The sequence below is a fragment of the Psittacula echo genome (assembly GCF_963264785.1).
Source record: "Psittacula echo genome assembly, chromosome: 16".
NCBI classification, from domain to species: Eukaryota; Metazoa; Chordata; class Aves; order Psittaciformes; family Psittacidae; genus Psittacula; species Psittacula echo.
The window spans coordinates 1,791,221-1,805,431 of NC_137752.1; the positions used below are offsets into that span (position 1 = coordinate 1,791,221).

A 14,211-nucleotide genomic window follows, 5' to 3' on the forward strand; every position below is an offset into this window, starting at 1 on the left:
ATGCCACAGGCTGCTGCCCACAGCCCCCCGCGACACCTGAGGCTGCGAGGATGCCGACGGCTGCCACCGGTAAGTCAGCGTTGTCAGGGAGGGGGGGGCCGGTTCAGTGGGGGTCCCGTAGCATCTGTGTGTCCTGATCAGCACCCCATGGCCCAGCCCCATCATAGGGGTGTCCTTTGTAGCATCCCCTTCTCTGTGTGCTCCTGGCAGCCCCAGGGGTCCTGTCACCCCAAGTTCCTAGGGCCAGCCTGGGGGTATGAGCTGCTCTCAGTCAGCTCTGAACCCTGGGAGCGAGGGGAGCCTGGGGCATCACCCTCAGCGTGCCTGGGGACCGGGATGGCACTGCACATGCGGGCCAGGTCCATACAGACCCACACATGGGGGTAGCATCCGTGCCTGGTGGCCCAGGTCACCAGCACAGTGCCTGCTTTGATGGGGACAGCAGGGTTCACTCCTGTCGCAGCAGGATGGGGCCACCACCATCCACACTGCGTTTCAGCTCCGGGTGCTGCTCGCAGTGGCACGGCCTCTCGGTTGGGGTATGCGGGGAACAAATGGTGTGCCAAGCTCTGCAGCACAAGCGACACGCCATGCACCTGGGGGCAGGAACAGGCAGGGGTTAGCTGGGTCCCACACTCCTGGCTGGGATGCTAATGCCCTGGGGTGCATGGCACGACCTCTGCTCTGAGCTCCTCAGCTGCAGTTTGCTCTCAGTGGCTCGGAGCTGCTGGCGGGGTTTGGTTTTTCCTGCTCGGTGTGAGTTTTGCAGTCATCAAGTTCTCGCTGTAAATAGGACCTGGAAAAGCAGGACTGAGATGTTTTAATTACTCTGACTAATTTGTGCATTAACACACTTCCCTGGCTGCAGATTTAAGAGCGTTCAAGTGCCGTGTGTGCAGGCTGGCAGGGACCCAAGGGGGTGAGGAAGGCCGTGTTTGGTTTGGCACCTCTTTAGAGGCAGGGCAAGAGGGGACAGGGCTGCCGGGTGAAGGGCTTGGCTGCAGCACAGGGCTGGCACCAAGGTGAACCGGGAGCTGTGTCCCACCGGAATGACAGGAGCTAGAAATACTGAATGGGAATGAGTGGAATGCAGTGGGAAGTCAGCGCCAGACCCTGCTGTGGTGAATTGGTGATGCTTTAAGTGGCTTTTGAGGCAGTTTGTTTGCCTTTAGAAGCGATCTGGGCTGAAGCCTCATACACCAAAATCACCTGGAGCGAGTTGCAGTGCTGTCCTCCAGGGCCACACGGTTCCTGTTTGTGGAGGGAGAAGCCTTAAAATCCAGGAATGACAGCCCCTTCCTCAAAATCCCCCTGTATCCCAGACCATAACACAAACCTGCCCCAGGGAAAGGAAATGCCTGGGTCAGGTTCATCCCTCCTGTGTCAGAGGTGATGTTCCAGGACCTGGCAGGCAGCTTCCATCTTTGTGAATCCCCTGGGGGACCTGGAACAGGGAGGCCCTGGTTTGGTTCCCGTGTGAACGCCTCCCTCTGCGTAACCTTTCAGTGAAATAATGATGCTGTAACACATTTTGGGATGAAGATTGCCTGGAGCCTGCTGGGAATTCCCAAAGGTAACACTTCCCGGTGGTTCAGGATGTTGGGTTGGGGATCATTCGCACCCCAGCTCATGTGGAGAGAGGACTGCTGTGCCATTTGGTTGGGAGTCCGGTTATTGGTGTGCCAGAGCTTTGCACTGCTCCGGCCACAAACCCAATGGCATTTATTGGGATGACGGAGAAGCTGTGGCTGCCCCATCCCTGGCAGTGCTCAAGGCCAGGTTGGACACAGGGGCTTGGAGCAAGCTGCTCCAATGGAAGGGGTCCCTGTCCGTGGCAGGGAGTTGGAACTGGATGAGCTTTAAGGTCCTTTCAACACAAACCATTCCATCATTGTATGAAGATGCTGGGTACATCCAGCCTTGCTCTCAGCTACTGCACCTCCCAAAGCACAGCCAGGAGCAGGGGCAGAGCTAGCATTTGGGATTCAATTAGGGGTTTTATTAATTTCTTCTGCCTTTCAATTGTTCGTTGCTTTCCAATAGTGTTTAAATAGTGGTGAAAAAGTTGGAGATGAGTTATTCTGTCTCTGCATAGTTCTATATTTGTGGTAAATAGAGTTTGACTTAACCAAAGTGCCCTTAGGAAGCAAGTGATTTAAAAAGAAATCATCTGGGTAAAGCAAATCAACAGCTCCCAATGAAAATGATCTCTGCCCAAATGCTGCCCAACTCCAACTGCTGAAAAGGGTTTAATGAATATAAAGATACAGAGAAATGTACTCATTAATTAGGTGATGACAACGACCTTTCAGTGCTTACCCAGCTAGTCCCTGCTTGGGGATGCTCAGGAAAGGACAAGGCATAGGGAAGGCACGCTGGGATCAGACCTCTTGGTGTGAAAGTCTCTCTGGAAAACTCTGTAAATGCTATTGATCCGCCATCCTCCTGAACATAGTCCAGGGACTTTAAACATAAATAACCTTAGAGATAAATGTATCTTACATGTTAAACCCCCCCTGTTATTAATGCAGGCACTTAAACCCCGCCGCCAGTGCGTCCGGAGCTGTAATTGCTGAGGATAACCACAGTCCAAGTGAGGGAGATCCCGCTCCTCACAGCCAGCAAGGGAAGGTCTGGCTCCCAGGAGCTGCCACCCCTCGCTCTGATAACGCTTCCCCTGGCCATAGGAGTCATTAATTCATGTTTGTGCAGTGCTCTGGAGAGAAGAGCTGAACAGGAGGAGTACTTTAATAGTATTATTTTAATGCCCATCAGAGGGGCAGCCCCTCTGGGAGGAGCAGAGCTGCCAGCACTCCCTGCCTGGCTGTTTTCTCCCTGGAGCAGGGCAGTCCCTGTGGACAGAGGGATATGAGAACCCCCTAAGCATCCCCATGGGCTACCAGGGACACCCAGGCAAGGCCCAAATGTCAGAGGCAGAGGTGTGAAGCAGTTCTTCCCCTGGCACCATTGGATACACATCAAGCATGTTAAGCAAGGGGAAAAGAAATAAATCTGAATAACTTGCTGCACCCATCAGCATAAATAGCTGAGCTGCATGCGCATTACCCGCAAAATGACGCGAACACATGAATGGATGGAGTCCTGCTATCTGTGCTTCATTTGTTTTCTGTATTTACATGAAAAATATGGCTTGTTACATGTGGTTTCTGCTGCACAAGGCCATGCCACTGCATATTGCTCATGAGTTACAGAACTGGATATAAGTAATGACTGACGGCGGCATCATGCCTTAGAAACTGTTCCCGTGGTGTTGGTAATCGCGCTGAAGTGACTGTTCTATTACTAAGAATAATATTCTGCTCTCCTTAAGGCTGGCAACGTGAGGAACTGTCAGAGGAAACTTTCTACAGGGGAGAAAAAGACATTTTGAGCTGTCAGAGCACAATTGAATGCAGGGGTCTGCAGCCTATTGTGTTATGGTGCCCTGGCTCCACTCGTCTGAGTGATTATTTAAATGTCTTTTTGACCACAACTCTTTTTCCTTAATGAATTTCTAACCAGATATAACTTTTTTTGAGCTTTGTAGTATGTACTGGGGATACTAAAGCTCATTGGCATGGAGGAGATGGACCCCTCTGCCTCCCAGGTAGCCCACGTGGTAGTACCAGTGTTCATCCCATGCAGTGACCCTCCGGAAGAGCCCACGCTCTAAGTCAAGCTCAGCTGGGGATATGAAGGGCAAACGAGGACCTGCAGAACTAAGCAGAGGGAAGCAGATACAGCAGTGTTCAAAATTAGTCCAGGACTGAAAATAGAGCCATAAGGAGAGGGCTGCAGGCAGCCTGGGTGGCAAGTGCACACGGGCTGCTCCGCACTGCTCTGCCGCGGCTGTCCTCACACTGTTGGCTGTTTTGCAAGGATAAGAGGACAGAATCCTGTTGATTCATTTGGCTGTCTGCTCTGGCTGCCCCTGAGAGCACAGGCAGGAGTTGCTGAGCAAGATGAAAGGCAAAGAACCTCCTCCCAGATACAGCCATTGCACAGTGATGAAGAGGAGGGATGAATTAGCAAGTGCTCCCCCAGCAGTGATAATGAGCAGGCAGCGCGGTCCTGAAGGATGTGGGTTATAAACCATCCAAAGGGAATAAGGAGACCAGCACGAACCACACCAGAGTGGTTTCTTCTTGTCTGCTCTGTGATGGTGCTGCCTGATGCAAACCCATCTGCACAGTGTTTGTGCTGTGGAGTTGGGAATGGTGAACCTTGCCAGGTAGTGTCTTGAGGAGTCAGCGGAGGGAAGGGCTCACTGTCCTGCTGATGACTGCTCTTTGACTGGGGAAAGGAAGGAAGGAGATGAAGGATGGGAAATCACTACTTTGGAAAGCAGGAAGTCTTACTGAGGAAAGTCAGTGAAGCAGAAGTCAGGCTGCCCAGCTTGCTGAAATTCCCAAGCCCTGCTTTTTTTTTTTCACTGGTTTTAGCACTAGGGGCATTATGTGATGGGCAGAGGCATCATATGGAGACCTTGCTCTACACAGATAGCTGCAGGGGACAGTGAAGCATGGGCTTCATGAAGTCTGCAGCAGTCTGCATTTTCCTTCATCTGAAGGTGCTTTTTGTAATGCTGAGGGAGAATCCTCATTCCCTGCTGGCCTTTCTAACTGGAAGGTGTCACTGATGGGTCAGCCCTTGCTTTCTGCACATACCTGATCAGTATCTCCACCCTACACCATCCTAGTGCACAGCACACTTATATTGCCACAGACTATACACATTTTTTACAACATAAACTTAGATCTGATGTCTTTGGGATGCCAAGGGACTGATATTCTTATTCCACATGTGCTCTTCCATACTGATAAATGAAACACAGTGGAAGAAACCAACATCGCAGGCAGTCTTCCAGGGAACAAGCACACAGGCTTAGCTTCGTTACCTGCAATAGGTGTCGTGTTCAAGTATGGTAATTTGTCACAGGTATTGCCTCCTTGTAATTACTCTGAGCTCTGCTGGAAGACAAGTTGCGCAGTGTTTGTCAGCTCGCAGGTACACCCACTCTGAATGGTTAATAGGAAAATTAGTTCCTATAGAAAAGCAATGTATTAACGTTTTCCAGAAGAAAAGCCTTGAAGCAGGTTTAGTAGTGGAGTACAGGAAAGAAACAAGGAGTAGGCACATTAAAGATGGAATATGGGAGAGTCATTTTCTGGTGGAAAAGGCAAACACGTTTAGCAATCCACTGAGGACCCTCCCATTTAAATGCAGGCTTTTTATCTCCAGGACAATGTTGAGGACGCTGGTGTGGGATGGTGCCGAGTTCTTGACGAACCACTTCATCATCATCTACAAAGTTTCCCAAAGCATCAATTTCAGCTTCCACTTAGGGACACGCAAATGCCCTAAGCGGCATTTTCAGGGCATTTCCATGGAGGAAGAAGTTGGCAGCACATTACACATCAGGCTGGAAGACAGTGATACCGAAACTTGGGTCTGGAGGATAGCACCATATAAATGACAGGGGGAGAGTAAGAGGTAATGCTAAGGTCAGGATCACAAGTGCAGCAGAGGGTTGTAAAAGGAGAGCATTCTCCTTACCACTGGACTCCCCCCATGCTTTTTCTTCACAATGTCCATTTTCTTGAGCTTGTATTCTGAGAGTTTCAGGGGTCCAGGTAACACTGACTTGGTTTTGCACTGGTAGCCTGGCACCCTCTTAAATATGTTTTGTTCCTAAGCGATGCTGATAGGTTTAACAACTGGATCCATTCTTTACCTCCAGGAAAAATATGTCAGAGGAAGAAGTAGGTCAGTTCCCTCCCAGTTGCACCTTCTCCTTGCATACAGGTCACCTGCTCTAAGAGCCAAAGGGCCATTCTGTTTCTACAGCCCACTTAATGCCCGATCCACCACACAAATGAAACCATTCTTCCTGAATTTAAGGGGATTTGGATTGGGCCTTAATGCTTTAATCTAAAAGCAAGAGCAGCTTGTTCTAATGACAACTTCACAAAACAGCAACCTGCAAATACTCTAGCGAAAACCTAACTCTTAGAACAGAGATTATAAAACAACTAGCAAGTTGTTTGCAAAGGACATTGACTTCGGTTGTGTACAATCTTGCAGCAGGGAAGAGTGATAGAGGCTGGAATAACCTTTGAACACCAGGTTGTATTTCCTGATGACACGTAGCAGAATGCCCTCTACTTGCACTCTGAGAAGGCATAAGGAAATAAATATTGAATCTTAAGACAGACCCAAATTAGTCTTTAATGATTTGGAACACGTTTCATGTGAATGTTACATGCAGAAAACAGAATTTATGAGAATCATAACAAAATTAGGTAGAATAAGGTCAGTCTGCTCTCACTGTTGTGCAGCTAAACTTATAATCACATTTTCAGCAGATGGATATTAAGATAATTCATCTCTCCATCACAAGCATTAAAGACTCAAGCCTCTACTCTCTTAATCATGCAGCTTCACTTTTCCAATGAGCCCTGAAACTCGTCAAGTGAGTTAATCTGCAGGATCCAGTTTGGATCATGATGAACCTGGGGCTCCCACATGGGCAGCAGGACACTGGACAGTGGCGGGTAGACAATGGGGTCTAATGGTATCTGGCGGGCTGGCCCCAAGGTGGTTTTGATAGTGTAAGTTCACCCTGCAAAGACCAACAAGCAACCTGCCACATGTTTCTTGCTGTTTTCTATTGATCATACCATAAACCAGCTGCAGAAATTCTCTATTTGCTAAGAAACACACAGGATGCTAAAGCCAGACTCTTGCCTGAAAACCACCTTTGGCATCCTTTGATCACTACCAGCTGTTAACTCATCAAGTCTTGAGGGGAATTATTCGTGATATTGCTGATTCTCAGCCCATGTCTTGTCAGCGTGGCTGGCAGATGGGCTGTGCAAGGCGGTGGGGGAAGCAGCTCAAGCCTATCTCATTGTTCACCCTGCTTTTAGCCAGGAAGGCCCCTTCTCCATCATCATAGAATCAACCGCGTTGGAAAAGCCCTTTAAGCTCATCCAGTCCAACCCTTCCCAGCACTGCCAAGGCCACCCCTAACCCATGGCACTGAGGCCTCGTCTCCACGGGGTGTGAACCCTTGCAGGGACGGTGCCTGCAGCCCTGCCCTGGGCAGCCTGTTCCAATGCCTGAGCACCCTTTGGGGCAGGAATTGTTCCTCAGCTCCATCTAAACCTGCCCTGGTGCAGCTTGAGGCCGGTTCCTCTTGTCCCATCCCTTGTTCCTTGGGAGCAGAGCCCAGCCCCTCCTGGCTCCATCCTCCTCTCAGGCAGTTGTAGGGAGCCATCAGGTCCCCCCTGAGCCTTCTCTTCTCCAGACTGAACCCCTCAGGACCCCCAGCCGTCGATGGCGGACACCGGTGAAGCTGTAGCCAGGCGAGGAAGCCACAGCACGGAGTCAACATCTGGGGAGGCGGCTGGGCTCCTTCCCTCCCTCCCCGGGGGGGGAGGGCCTGGGGCTTCTGTGCCTGCCCGGGGCTGTGCGCGCTCACCCGAGCCGGGGCCGCGCCATGCCCTGCCCCGGTGCCGTGAGGGGAGGGCGGGCGGGCGGGCGGGCTCCGCGCGCCGGTCCCCGTTCCCCCGGCAACCGTTGCCTAGCGATGGCCGCGGGCGGCCGAGCCCCGCGCCTGCGCAGTGCTGACACCCACGCACGCACACGCAGAGAGCCCGGCGCGCGCGGGAGCGGGGCCCCGCCTCCTCTCCCCGCCGAGCGCGCGCCGCCCCGGCCGGGCTGAGGAGGAGGAGGAGGAGGGAGAGGGAGAAGGAGCGCGCGCGCGAGGCGGGCGCATGCGCGCGCGCGCGGTCCCGAGCGGCGGCGGCGGCAGCCCCGGCCCGGCGGCTCCGTCCCTCCTCTTCCTCCTCCCTCTGCCTCCCTCCTGCACCGGCTCCGGTCCCGTCCCCGTCCCGCCGAGCCTCCCCCCCCCGCCCCTCGGCGCGGTGCCGGGGCGCCGCGGCGGTACCCCCGCCCCTCCCTGGTGCCCCCCCCGCCGCGGGGATGAGGCAGCGGTAGCGCGGCAAGGTGAGGCGGCGGGGCCTGTAGGCCGCGGCGGGTGGGCGTGAGGGGGGAGCGGCGGCGGAGGGGGCTCGGCGGCTCCCGTGCGCGGAGCTGGCTCCCGGCGCCGGGTGGGCTGCGCCCCTCTCCCTCCTCCTTCTCCTCTCTCTCCTCCTCCTCCCGGGTGGGGGCGGGGATGCGGGCTGGGCCGCGGCGGGGAGGGGGAAGCCGCCGGCCCCCTGCCCTCCTCCGGCGGGGCGAGCGGCGCGGGGATGGGGGTGCGGGCGAGGAACCTCTGCTGCTTCGTTCGGCCGAGGCGAGGGAAGGAGCCCCAGGTGCTGCCCCGAGCCTGCCGCGGCCCCGGGGGCGGGCGGGGGCCGCGGTACCTGCCCGCATTGTTCGGCGGCGGGGGGCGGCGGAGCGGGGCCTGCGGGAGCGGTGGGGGAGGCGGCAGCGCCCCGGCCTGTCTTTATTGCAGCCGTCGGGCAGGTGACGGGGCCGCTCCTTTCTTCTTTCGCTAGGTCGTAGCCTTGGCTGAGGGCTCGCTGTGCGCAAATCCCTGCCTTCCACAGGCAGGGATGCTCGCTCCAGGCTCGGATGTCTTTTGATTTCTGAGTGGATTTAAAATCGCTAAATAAGCCCTTTCGGTGAATATCCCTGAAGGATGTCGGGCCTGTGGTGTTCATCCCACCGTATTGTGCCTGGAATAACGTGTGCCCGCGATCCCATTCAGCCAGCACCTCTCGTCTGTGGTTTGCGAAATGCAGTGAGAGAAATGGCTCGTGTAAAAGTCCACTGTCTTTTGTTTTGTTTTAGATGGTGGATGTTGATGTTCGTGTGGGTGGAGATAGTACCAGAAGAAAAATGGATGCCCTGGCAGATAGTGCAGTTGAGATTGTCCCTTTGGAGCTCTATGATTCAGCCAGAGCAAAAATAGCTGCTAATCTACAATGGACCTGTGCTAAAGCCTACGGAATAGGTAAGATCACGTCTGTCAGAATGTCATTCTTGGTTTTGTTCTTGTTTATTCTGTCTCCCCTGCCATTCCAGGAGTAATTAAATTGGGCTTAAATCAGCTTTGTTTTAAATAACAATAATATGACAGTTAGTTCTTTGTAACACTGTGTGTTTCCTGTCATCTTCGACAGGAATAATGGCACTATGTGAGATGCCCTGAATCAGCAAACATAATGGTGAATGCTCACAGATTGCCCTTGTGAAGAGTTCAGACCTCAAATTGTTTAAATCCTCATTTTAGCCACATAGGCTTTCTTCCACAGAGCTCTATGTTGCTGCTTGCAGGCCTCAAGCCCCTCCAAGCTGTGAAAGCTTTAGTGTGCTTCCTTGGCTAGTCATCTTGGCCAGTGGATGCTAGGACCTTGACACCCTTGTTGTGCTCAGTTAGGACCTTGGTTTTGGTCAGATTGTGGTTTTGGTTTCAAAATGAGCTAAAAATAAATCTATTTATGATCAGCAATGTTCTTTTATGTAAAAGAAATGTTGAATGAGCAGGTGCAGTTTATGTTCTGTGACATTAAACAGCAAGGTGTAGGTGACAGAGTTCATCTTTCCCTTCTGTTGTCATAAGCCTTTACAGTCAAACCTGGAAAAATAAGATTCTTGGAGTTCCATTAGTATTTTCCTGGCATCTACCAAAATCTGCTTTTTTGTTTTGCTCTAGATCTGCCTGCCTATTTTGGATTATTGTTACTAGATGCTTCTTGAGTTTAAGTAGCTTCATTATGAAGAAATAAGATGGAGTACTAATGGGGTTTGTTTATCCAGCAGAAAATATATAATAAAAACGTGCAGAATCTTGTTTTGGAAAATGAAGTAGCCCTGTTAATCTGAATCTAATTCGCCAAACTCATAATATGCTTAATGGCTTAGCACTAGCTTACTTTGTGACAAGGCTAAAGCAGCCCATTCTTGCAGTGAAACATTAAGCCTTGGCGGAATATTTTTCTAAATTCTTCTATTTTTTAACATATCCAGCTCTGTCAGTGTTCTCATCATGTTGGTTGTGGAGAAAACAGAAAATCATGGGGTTATAATGTTTAGTGTTAGCAAAGGTATTTCGTTACAAGCAACAAGAGACAAAAAAACCCACCAAACGTTTATGAGATTGCATTTAAAAAATGTGGGAATTTTGTGAGGGTTTTAGTAAAACACTGATAACTTAAAAAAACTTAGCAGGCATTTCCTCATGTAAATATTTTTCTGTGGCTGGAATTGTTTGTAACGTTTCCTGAAGACTTTTTTAGTGATCAGAGATAAAATGGATATTCCAGCCATGGAAACACACTATTTATATTATGACTTTGTTTCGAAAGAAAGCTAATCCTAAATTGGAATAGACTGGCATGGATCCTGTGCTGCAGAGAAAGCTTCATGGCCTTGTGGTTCTTGGTGCTGTCTTCTGGGGCTCCAGAACTCAAGATTGTGTCTGTACCTCTTGGACCAGTTAACAGCAAGTCTGCTTAGGCACGTGAGCATAACTTCTGGAATAGCATTGCAAAATACTTAGACATTTATAAGCCTCTTTAATTCATACAGAAATGGGTTTAAAAAGGTTTCATATGTGGTTATAATTTTGACTAATATTTGAACTTAATACTTGTCATCTCTTAGGGTTATGTTTTTTGTTTTAATGTACTGGATGTTGCTCAGTGAGTCTTGGGCAGCTAGCAAGCAATTCAATTTGATGGAAAAAAATACTTCTTTGTTTATAATCTTAAAACACTCTCATGTTCTGGAGTAGTTCTTATCTGATAGGGTTTCCGTAACTGCTTACAAATGGCTAAGTAAAGAGTGTTTGTCTCAAATGTTAGATTTGGAATCAGTGTGTATGAATTGACATAATTTTGTGCCTGAATCTTTCAAATGCTGGTGCATATCCTGGATTTCACTTTCATCTGAGTAAGGCTGAACTCATGATGAAGTGTGGGAATAGTCAAAACCAGGAATTCGATTCTAGTGTAGACTGTTACTAGAAGTCATTCGTCGCTGCAGGTTTTACCTGAAACTGTTATTTCTATTTACATGAAAGGATATTTGAATTCTCCACATCTAAGCTGGCGCTTAACCAGGAAAATTCTTTATCCTTTCTTTGTTTTCTCAAGGACAAATTACTGAGAGCATGCATGACAAGTAATTTGGAGTTGAAGTCCTAGTTTGGGCTGTGCTTCATTTGATGATGCATTCCTCCTTTTTTCCCCTTCTGGCCATGAAAAGTGAGAATGTTGGTAGCCAAACAACTGAGCACAGCTGCCTTCTCTTTTCAACACAAATCATGCTAGCGAGGCACCCCTCTTCTTGCATGGGAATTGGGCTGGATACTTTGTTTCTGGAAGCCCATAGCTCCTTCTGTATGTGATGGATGCCTGGTTGTTACAGATGGACTCCAGAAGGAGGTCTTACAACTGTTTGTCTGAATTCCAGAGGACAGCAGGGAAGGATGCTGTGAGGAAGGTGTTTCCCCAGTCAGTGTCATCCATCTCCCCAGATAAATCTGGGAGTACATGGATCTAGAAACCTTCTATGCTCTTGAAAGATTATAAAGTCTATTTAGCTGAGACAATAGTTTGAGGAATAGAGTTTAATTAGAACAGCATGATCTTTTTCATCAGCAAACCTTGATTAGAACCAAACATGCACTTTAAGGAATTCTGCAGCAGTGTGAGAATACAATTCATTACGTATAAGTGACCGAGAAGCAAGGGTGCCACTGAGTTTGTGGAACTTCAGTTCACAGGAGGTGAGTGTGGGAGGCTTAGAGAGGCTTGGCAAGCTGTCCGTGGGAGAGAGCACTCTTTCACAGTCGGTGGAATGAACCAGATTGCCAAGTGGTAACAGGACCATGAGCTGCACAGAGCTGAGCTGAGGGGAGCAGACCTGGTCCTTTGGTGCCGCTGTCCCCTTGGGCTCTGAGCAGCAGCAGTCAGGGTGAACAAAACCAGTGTGTTTTCGTTTAGTACAACATGGAAAAATAGTTAATGGCAATAAGAAAATTGATCTCTCAGCAGATTTAGTTAGTACAGCATTAATTTATGCATGGAAATCATTTCCCATCATCATGGTTGTAATATTAAAATTTAGATATGGAAGGAGTATATGGGAATTTTCAAGTGTTGCAGCTTGCTGGGAGCAGGTCGGCTGTTTGCTAGTGGGCTGTTTGCTACCCTTTCGATAACAAATGTCACTTCTTTAAATCTGTCTAAAATTTGGATTCTTCAAAATGGACTTGGTGGGTTTTACTTACTTATTACACCAATGAGCTTTATGTTGTTTCCAGTCTTAATGCTAACATTAGCCCAAGACCTTTGGCAAGATACAGGCAGGATAGCCACGGACTAATGTAATATATTATAGGGGAAATGCAAGTTGTAGCTTTTTTTCGTCTTTGAAATACTCTAATACTTACCTGTTAAAGAAGGTTTTACAGTACTGTAATAGCTACCCACATTTGCCGGTTGGTAGAGGGTGAGCATGTTTCCTGGGCTAAATTGCCTAAATTCCTGGGATCCCTGCTTCTTCAGTTCTATGGTAAAAATACTTTTAAGGAAACTGTTACAATTTGCAGATGTTTGACAGTTAAACATTAATTTCTTTAATAATGCCATTTCATGAACACTGAATATTACTTGTGTGAAGTTTACAGGGGTGAAGAATTCCATAATTATTACTCTGTCTCTTCTGCTTCATCCAGGTTTGTGGCTTTATGCTTGATCAAAAGATATGATAATGAGAGTGCGGTCACTCTCACCAGCGGTGTACAAAGTCTTTAGCATGTTTTTCCTGCCTGTTGTATGTAAATGTTCACGTGTAGTGTTATAGCAGTATAGCTGCCATATATATACAGTTCTGCAATGAGAGCCAACATAGAATGGTTTTAGTATAGTGCACATGGTCTTAGTTGCTGAGAATATGGAGCTTCTGCTCATGATCTGCAGCTAGAGGACATCCATGCAGTACTAAATAATTCTGTGAACAGATACTGATACTAATGAAATCCTGCTCAGAATTTGAATAAGCTCCGTTCTGTTTACCAGGATGCTTTGGCTCTCTTTCCATGTGAAACCAGTTCTTCGTGCTTCTGGAGGTAAAATAAGATCTGGGGTGTATCCACTTCTCCAGTTCAAGGGATAAGTCAAATTGGTTCCGATTGCTGTGTTTTTCTTTATCAAATCGTAATCAGGTAGTTGTCTTTGAACAGGTTTGTGTCAGTGAGATGATACCCTAAAGCGAGGAGAGGAGGATTTGGCAATAATTGTCTCTGATGGTTACAAGTGGAGTTGTTTTTGTAATCCTCTAAACTCTGTTGTGCACAATGATTTACAGTTGAGACTGACATCATTTGGAGAAACTAGAACTCATTGATATGACAGAGCAGACCGAAAGAATCGCTTCATGAGGAATTATGATGGCTTAGTTTTGAGTCCTCATCTCGTAAAAATAGCTGGTAGAGATGTCTCTCCAGTGGGGCAAGAACACATGAGAGTTTATGCTGCTAAAATTTGGAAAAACTATATTATTACTTTGCTTTTGTAAGTGTGGGAAACAGCAAAAATGAGCATTTTGCTCTATAAGAAGCTGGCCTGATGCAACTGGGTAAGTCCATGTGTGGAAGAGATCCGGTCAGCTCTGATATGGAGTGTAGCATGGTAAATTCTTCAACAGAAACTTAGACAAACTGAATTGATGACGTATGCCCTCACAGATCTGATTATTAGGTGTAAAACCACTGATAGTTTTATGCCTTTTGAGCACCTCTGTCTAAAACTGGCAGCTGTAAAGCTTGCGTTGAAGTTGATGCAAACGTTTTTCCTGGGATAATAACTCGGAAAGCACATAAGGAAAAACAGAAGGTGTTTGCAAGCTTTTTTGATAAGATGGAAAAGTAACGTAAAAGACCTTTTTATATGGTTTAATTGGTTTTGGTTTGCTGTTAAACTGCTTCAGCAGAAATGGGTGTAGCTACAGCTTGGAAGTTAATTGCTCAGAAGTTGGGGGGGTTTTGTTGATTTTTTTCAAATTCCAAAGCATAAATGTATATTCCATTAATGAATGGAATTTTTCTAACCTGTAAGTTCAGTTATAGGTCATGAAAATGAGGTGTTGAAGAAGATGCTTATAGAAACTGGGGCTTGGAAAGACAGGGACATTGTCCTCAAGAAGAACATTGACACATTCTGTAGCGAGGCAAGCAAAAAGCGTATGACACGGTTG

At 48.3% G+C, this 14,211-nt stretch overlaps 1 protein-coding gene across 3 annotated transcripts in view; it reads left to right on the plus strand.

The window, feature by feature from the left end:
• Positions 1 to 14,211, plus strand: part of CAMSAP1 (calmodulin regulated spectrin associated protein 1) — a gene marked incomplete at both ends in the record, with an annotated part of 32,075 nt that continues 17,864 nt past the window's right edge. For 2 of the 3 annotated variants that reach the window (XM_080630799.1, XM_080630800.1), the window contains 2 exons: positions 1 to 69; positions 8,800 to 8,962. In XM_080630799.1, coding sequence (XP_080486925.1) covers positions 1 to 69; positions 8,800 to 8,962 — 232 coding nt within the window. Of the gene's footprint in view, positions 70 to 8,255; positions 8,319 to 8,799; positions 8,963 to 14,211 lie in introns of those variants that run through there. The other variant, XM_080630801.1, reaches the window with a different exon arrangement.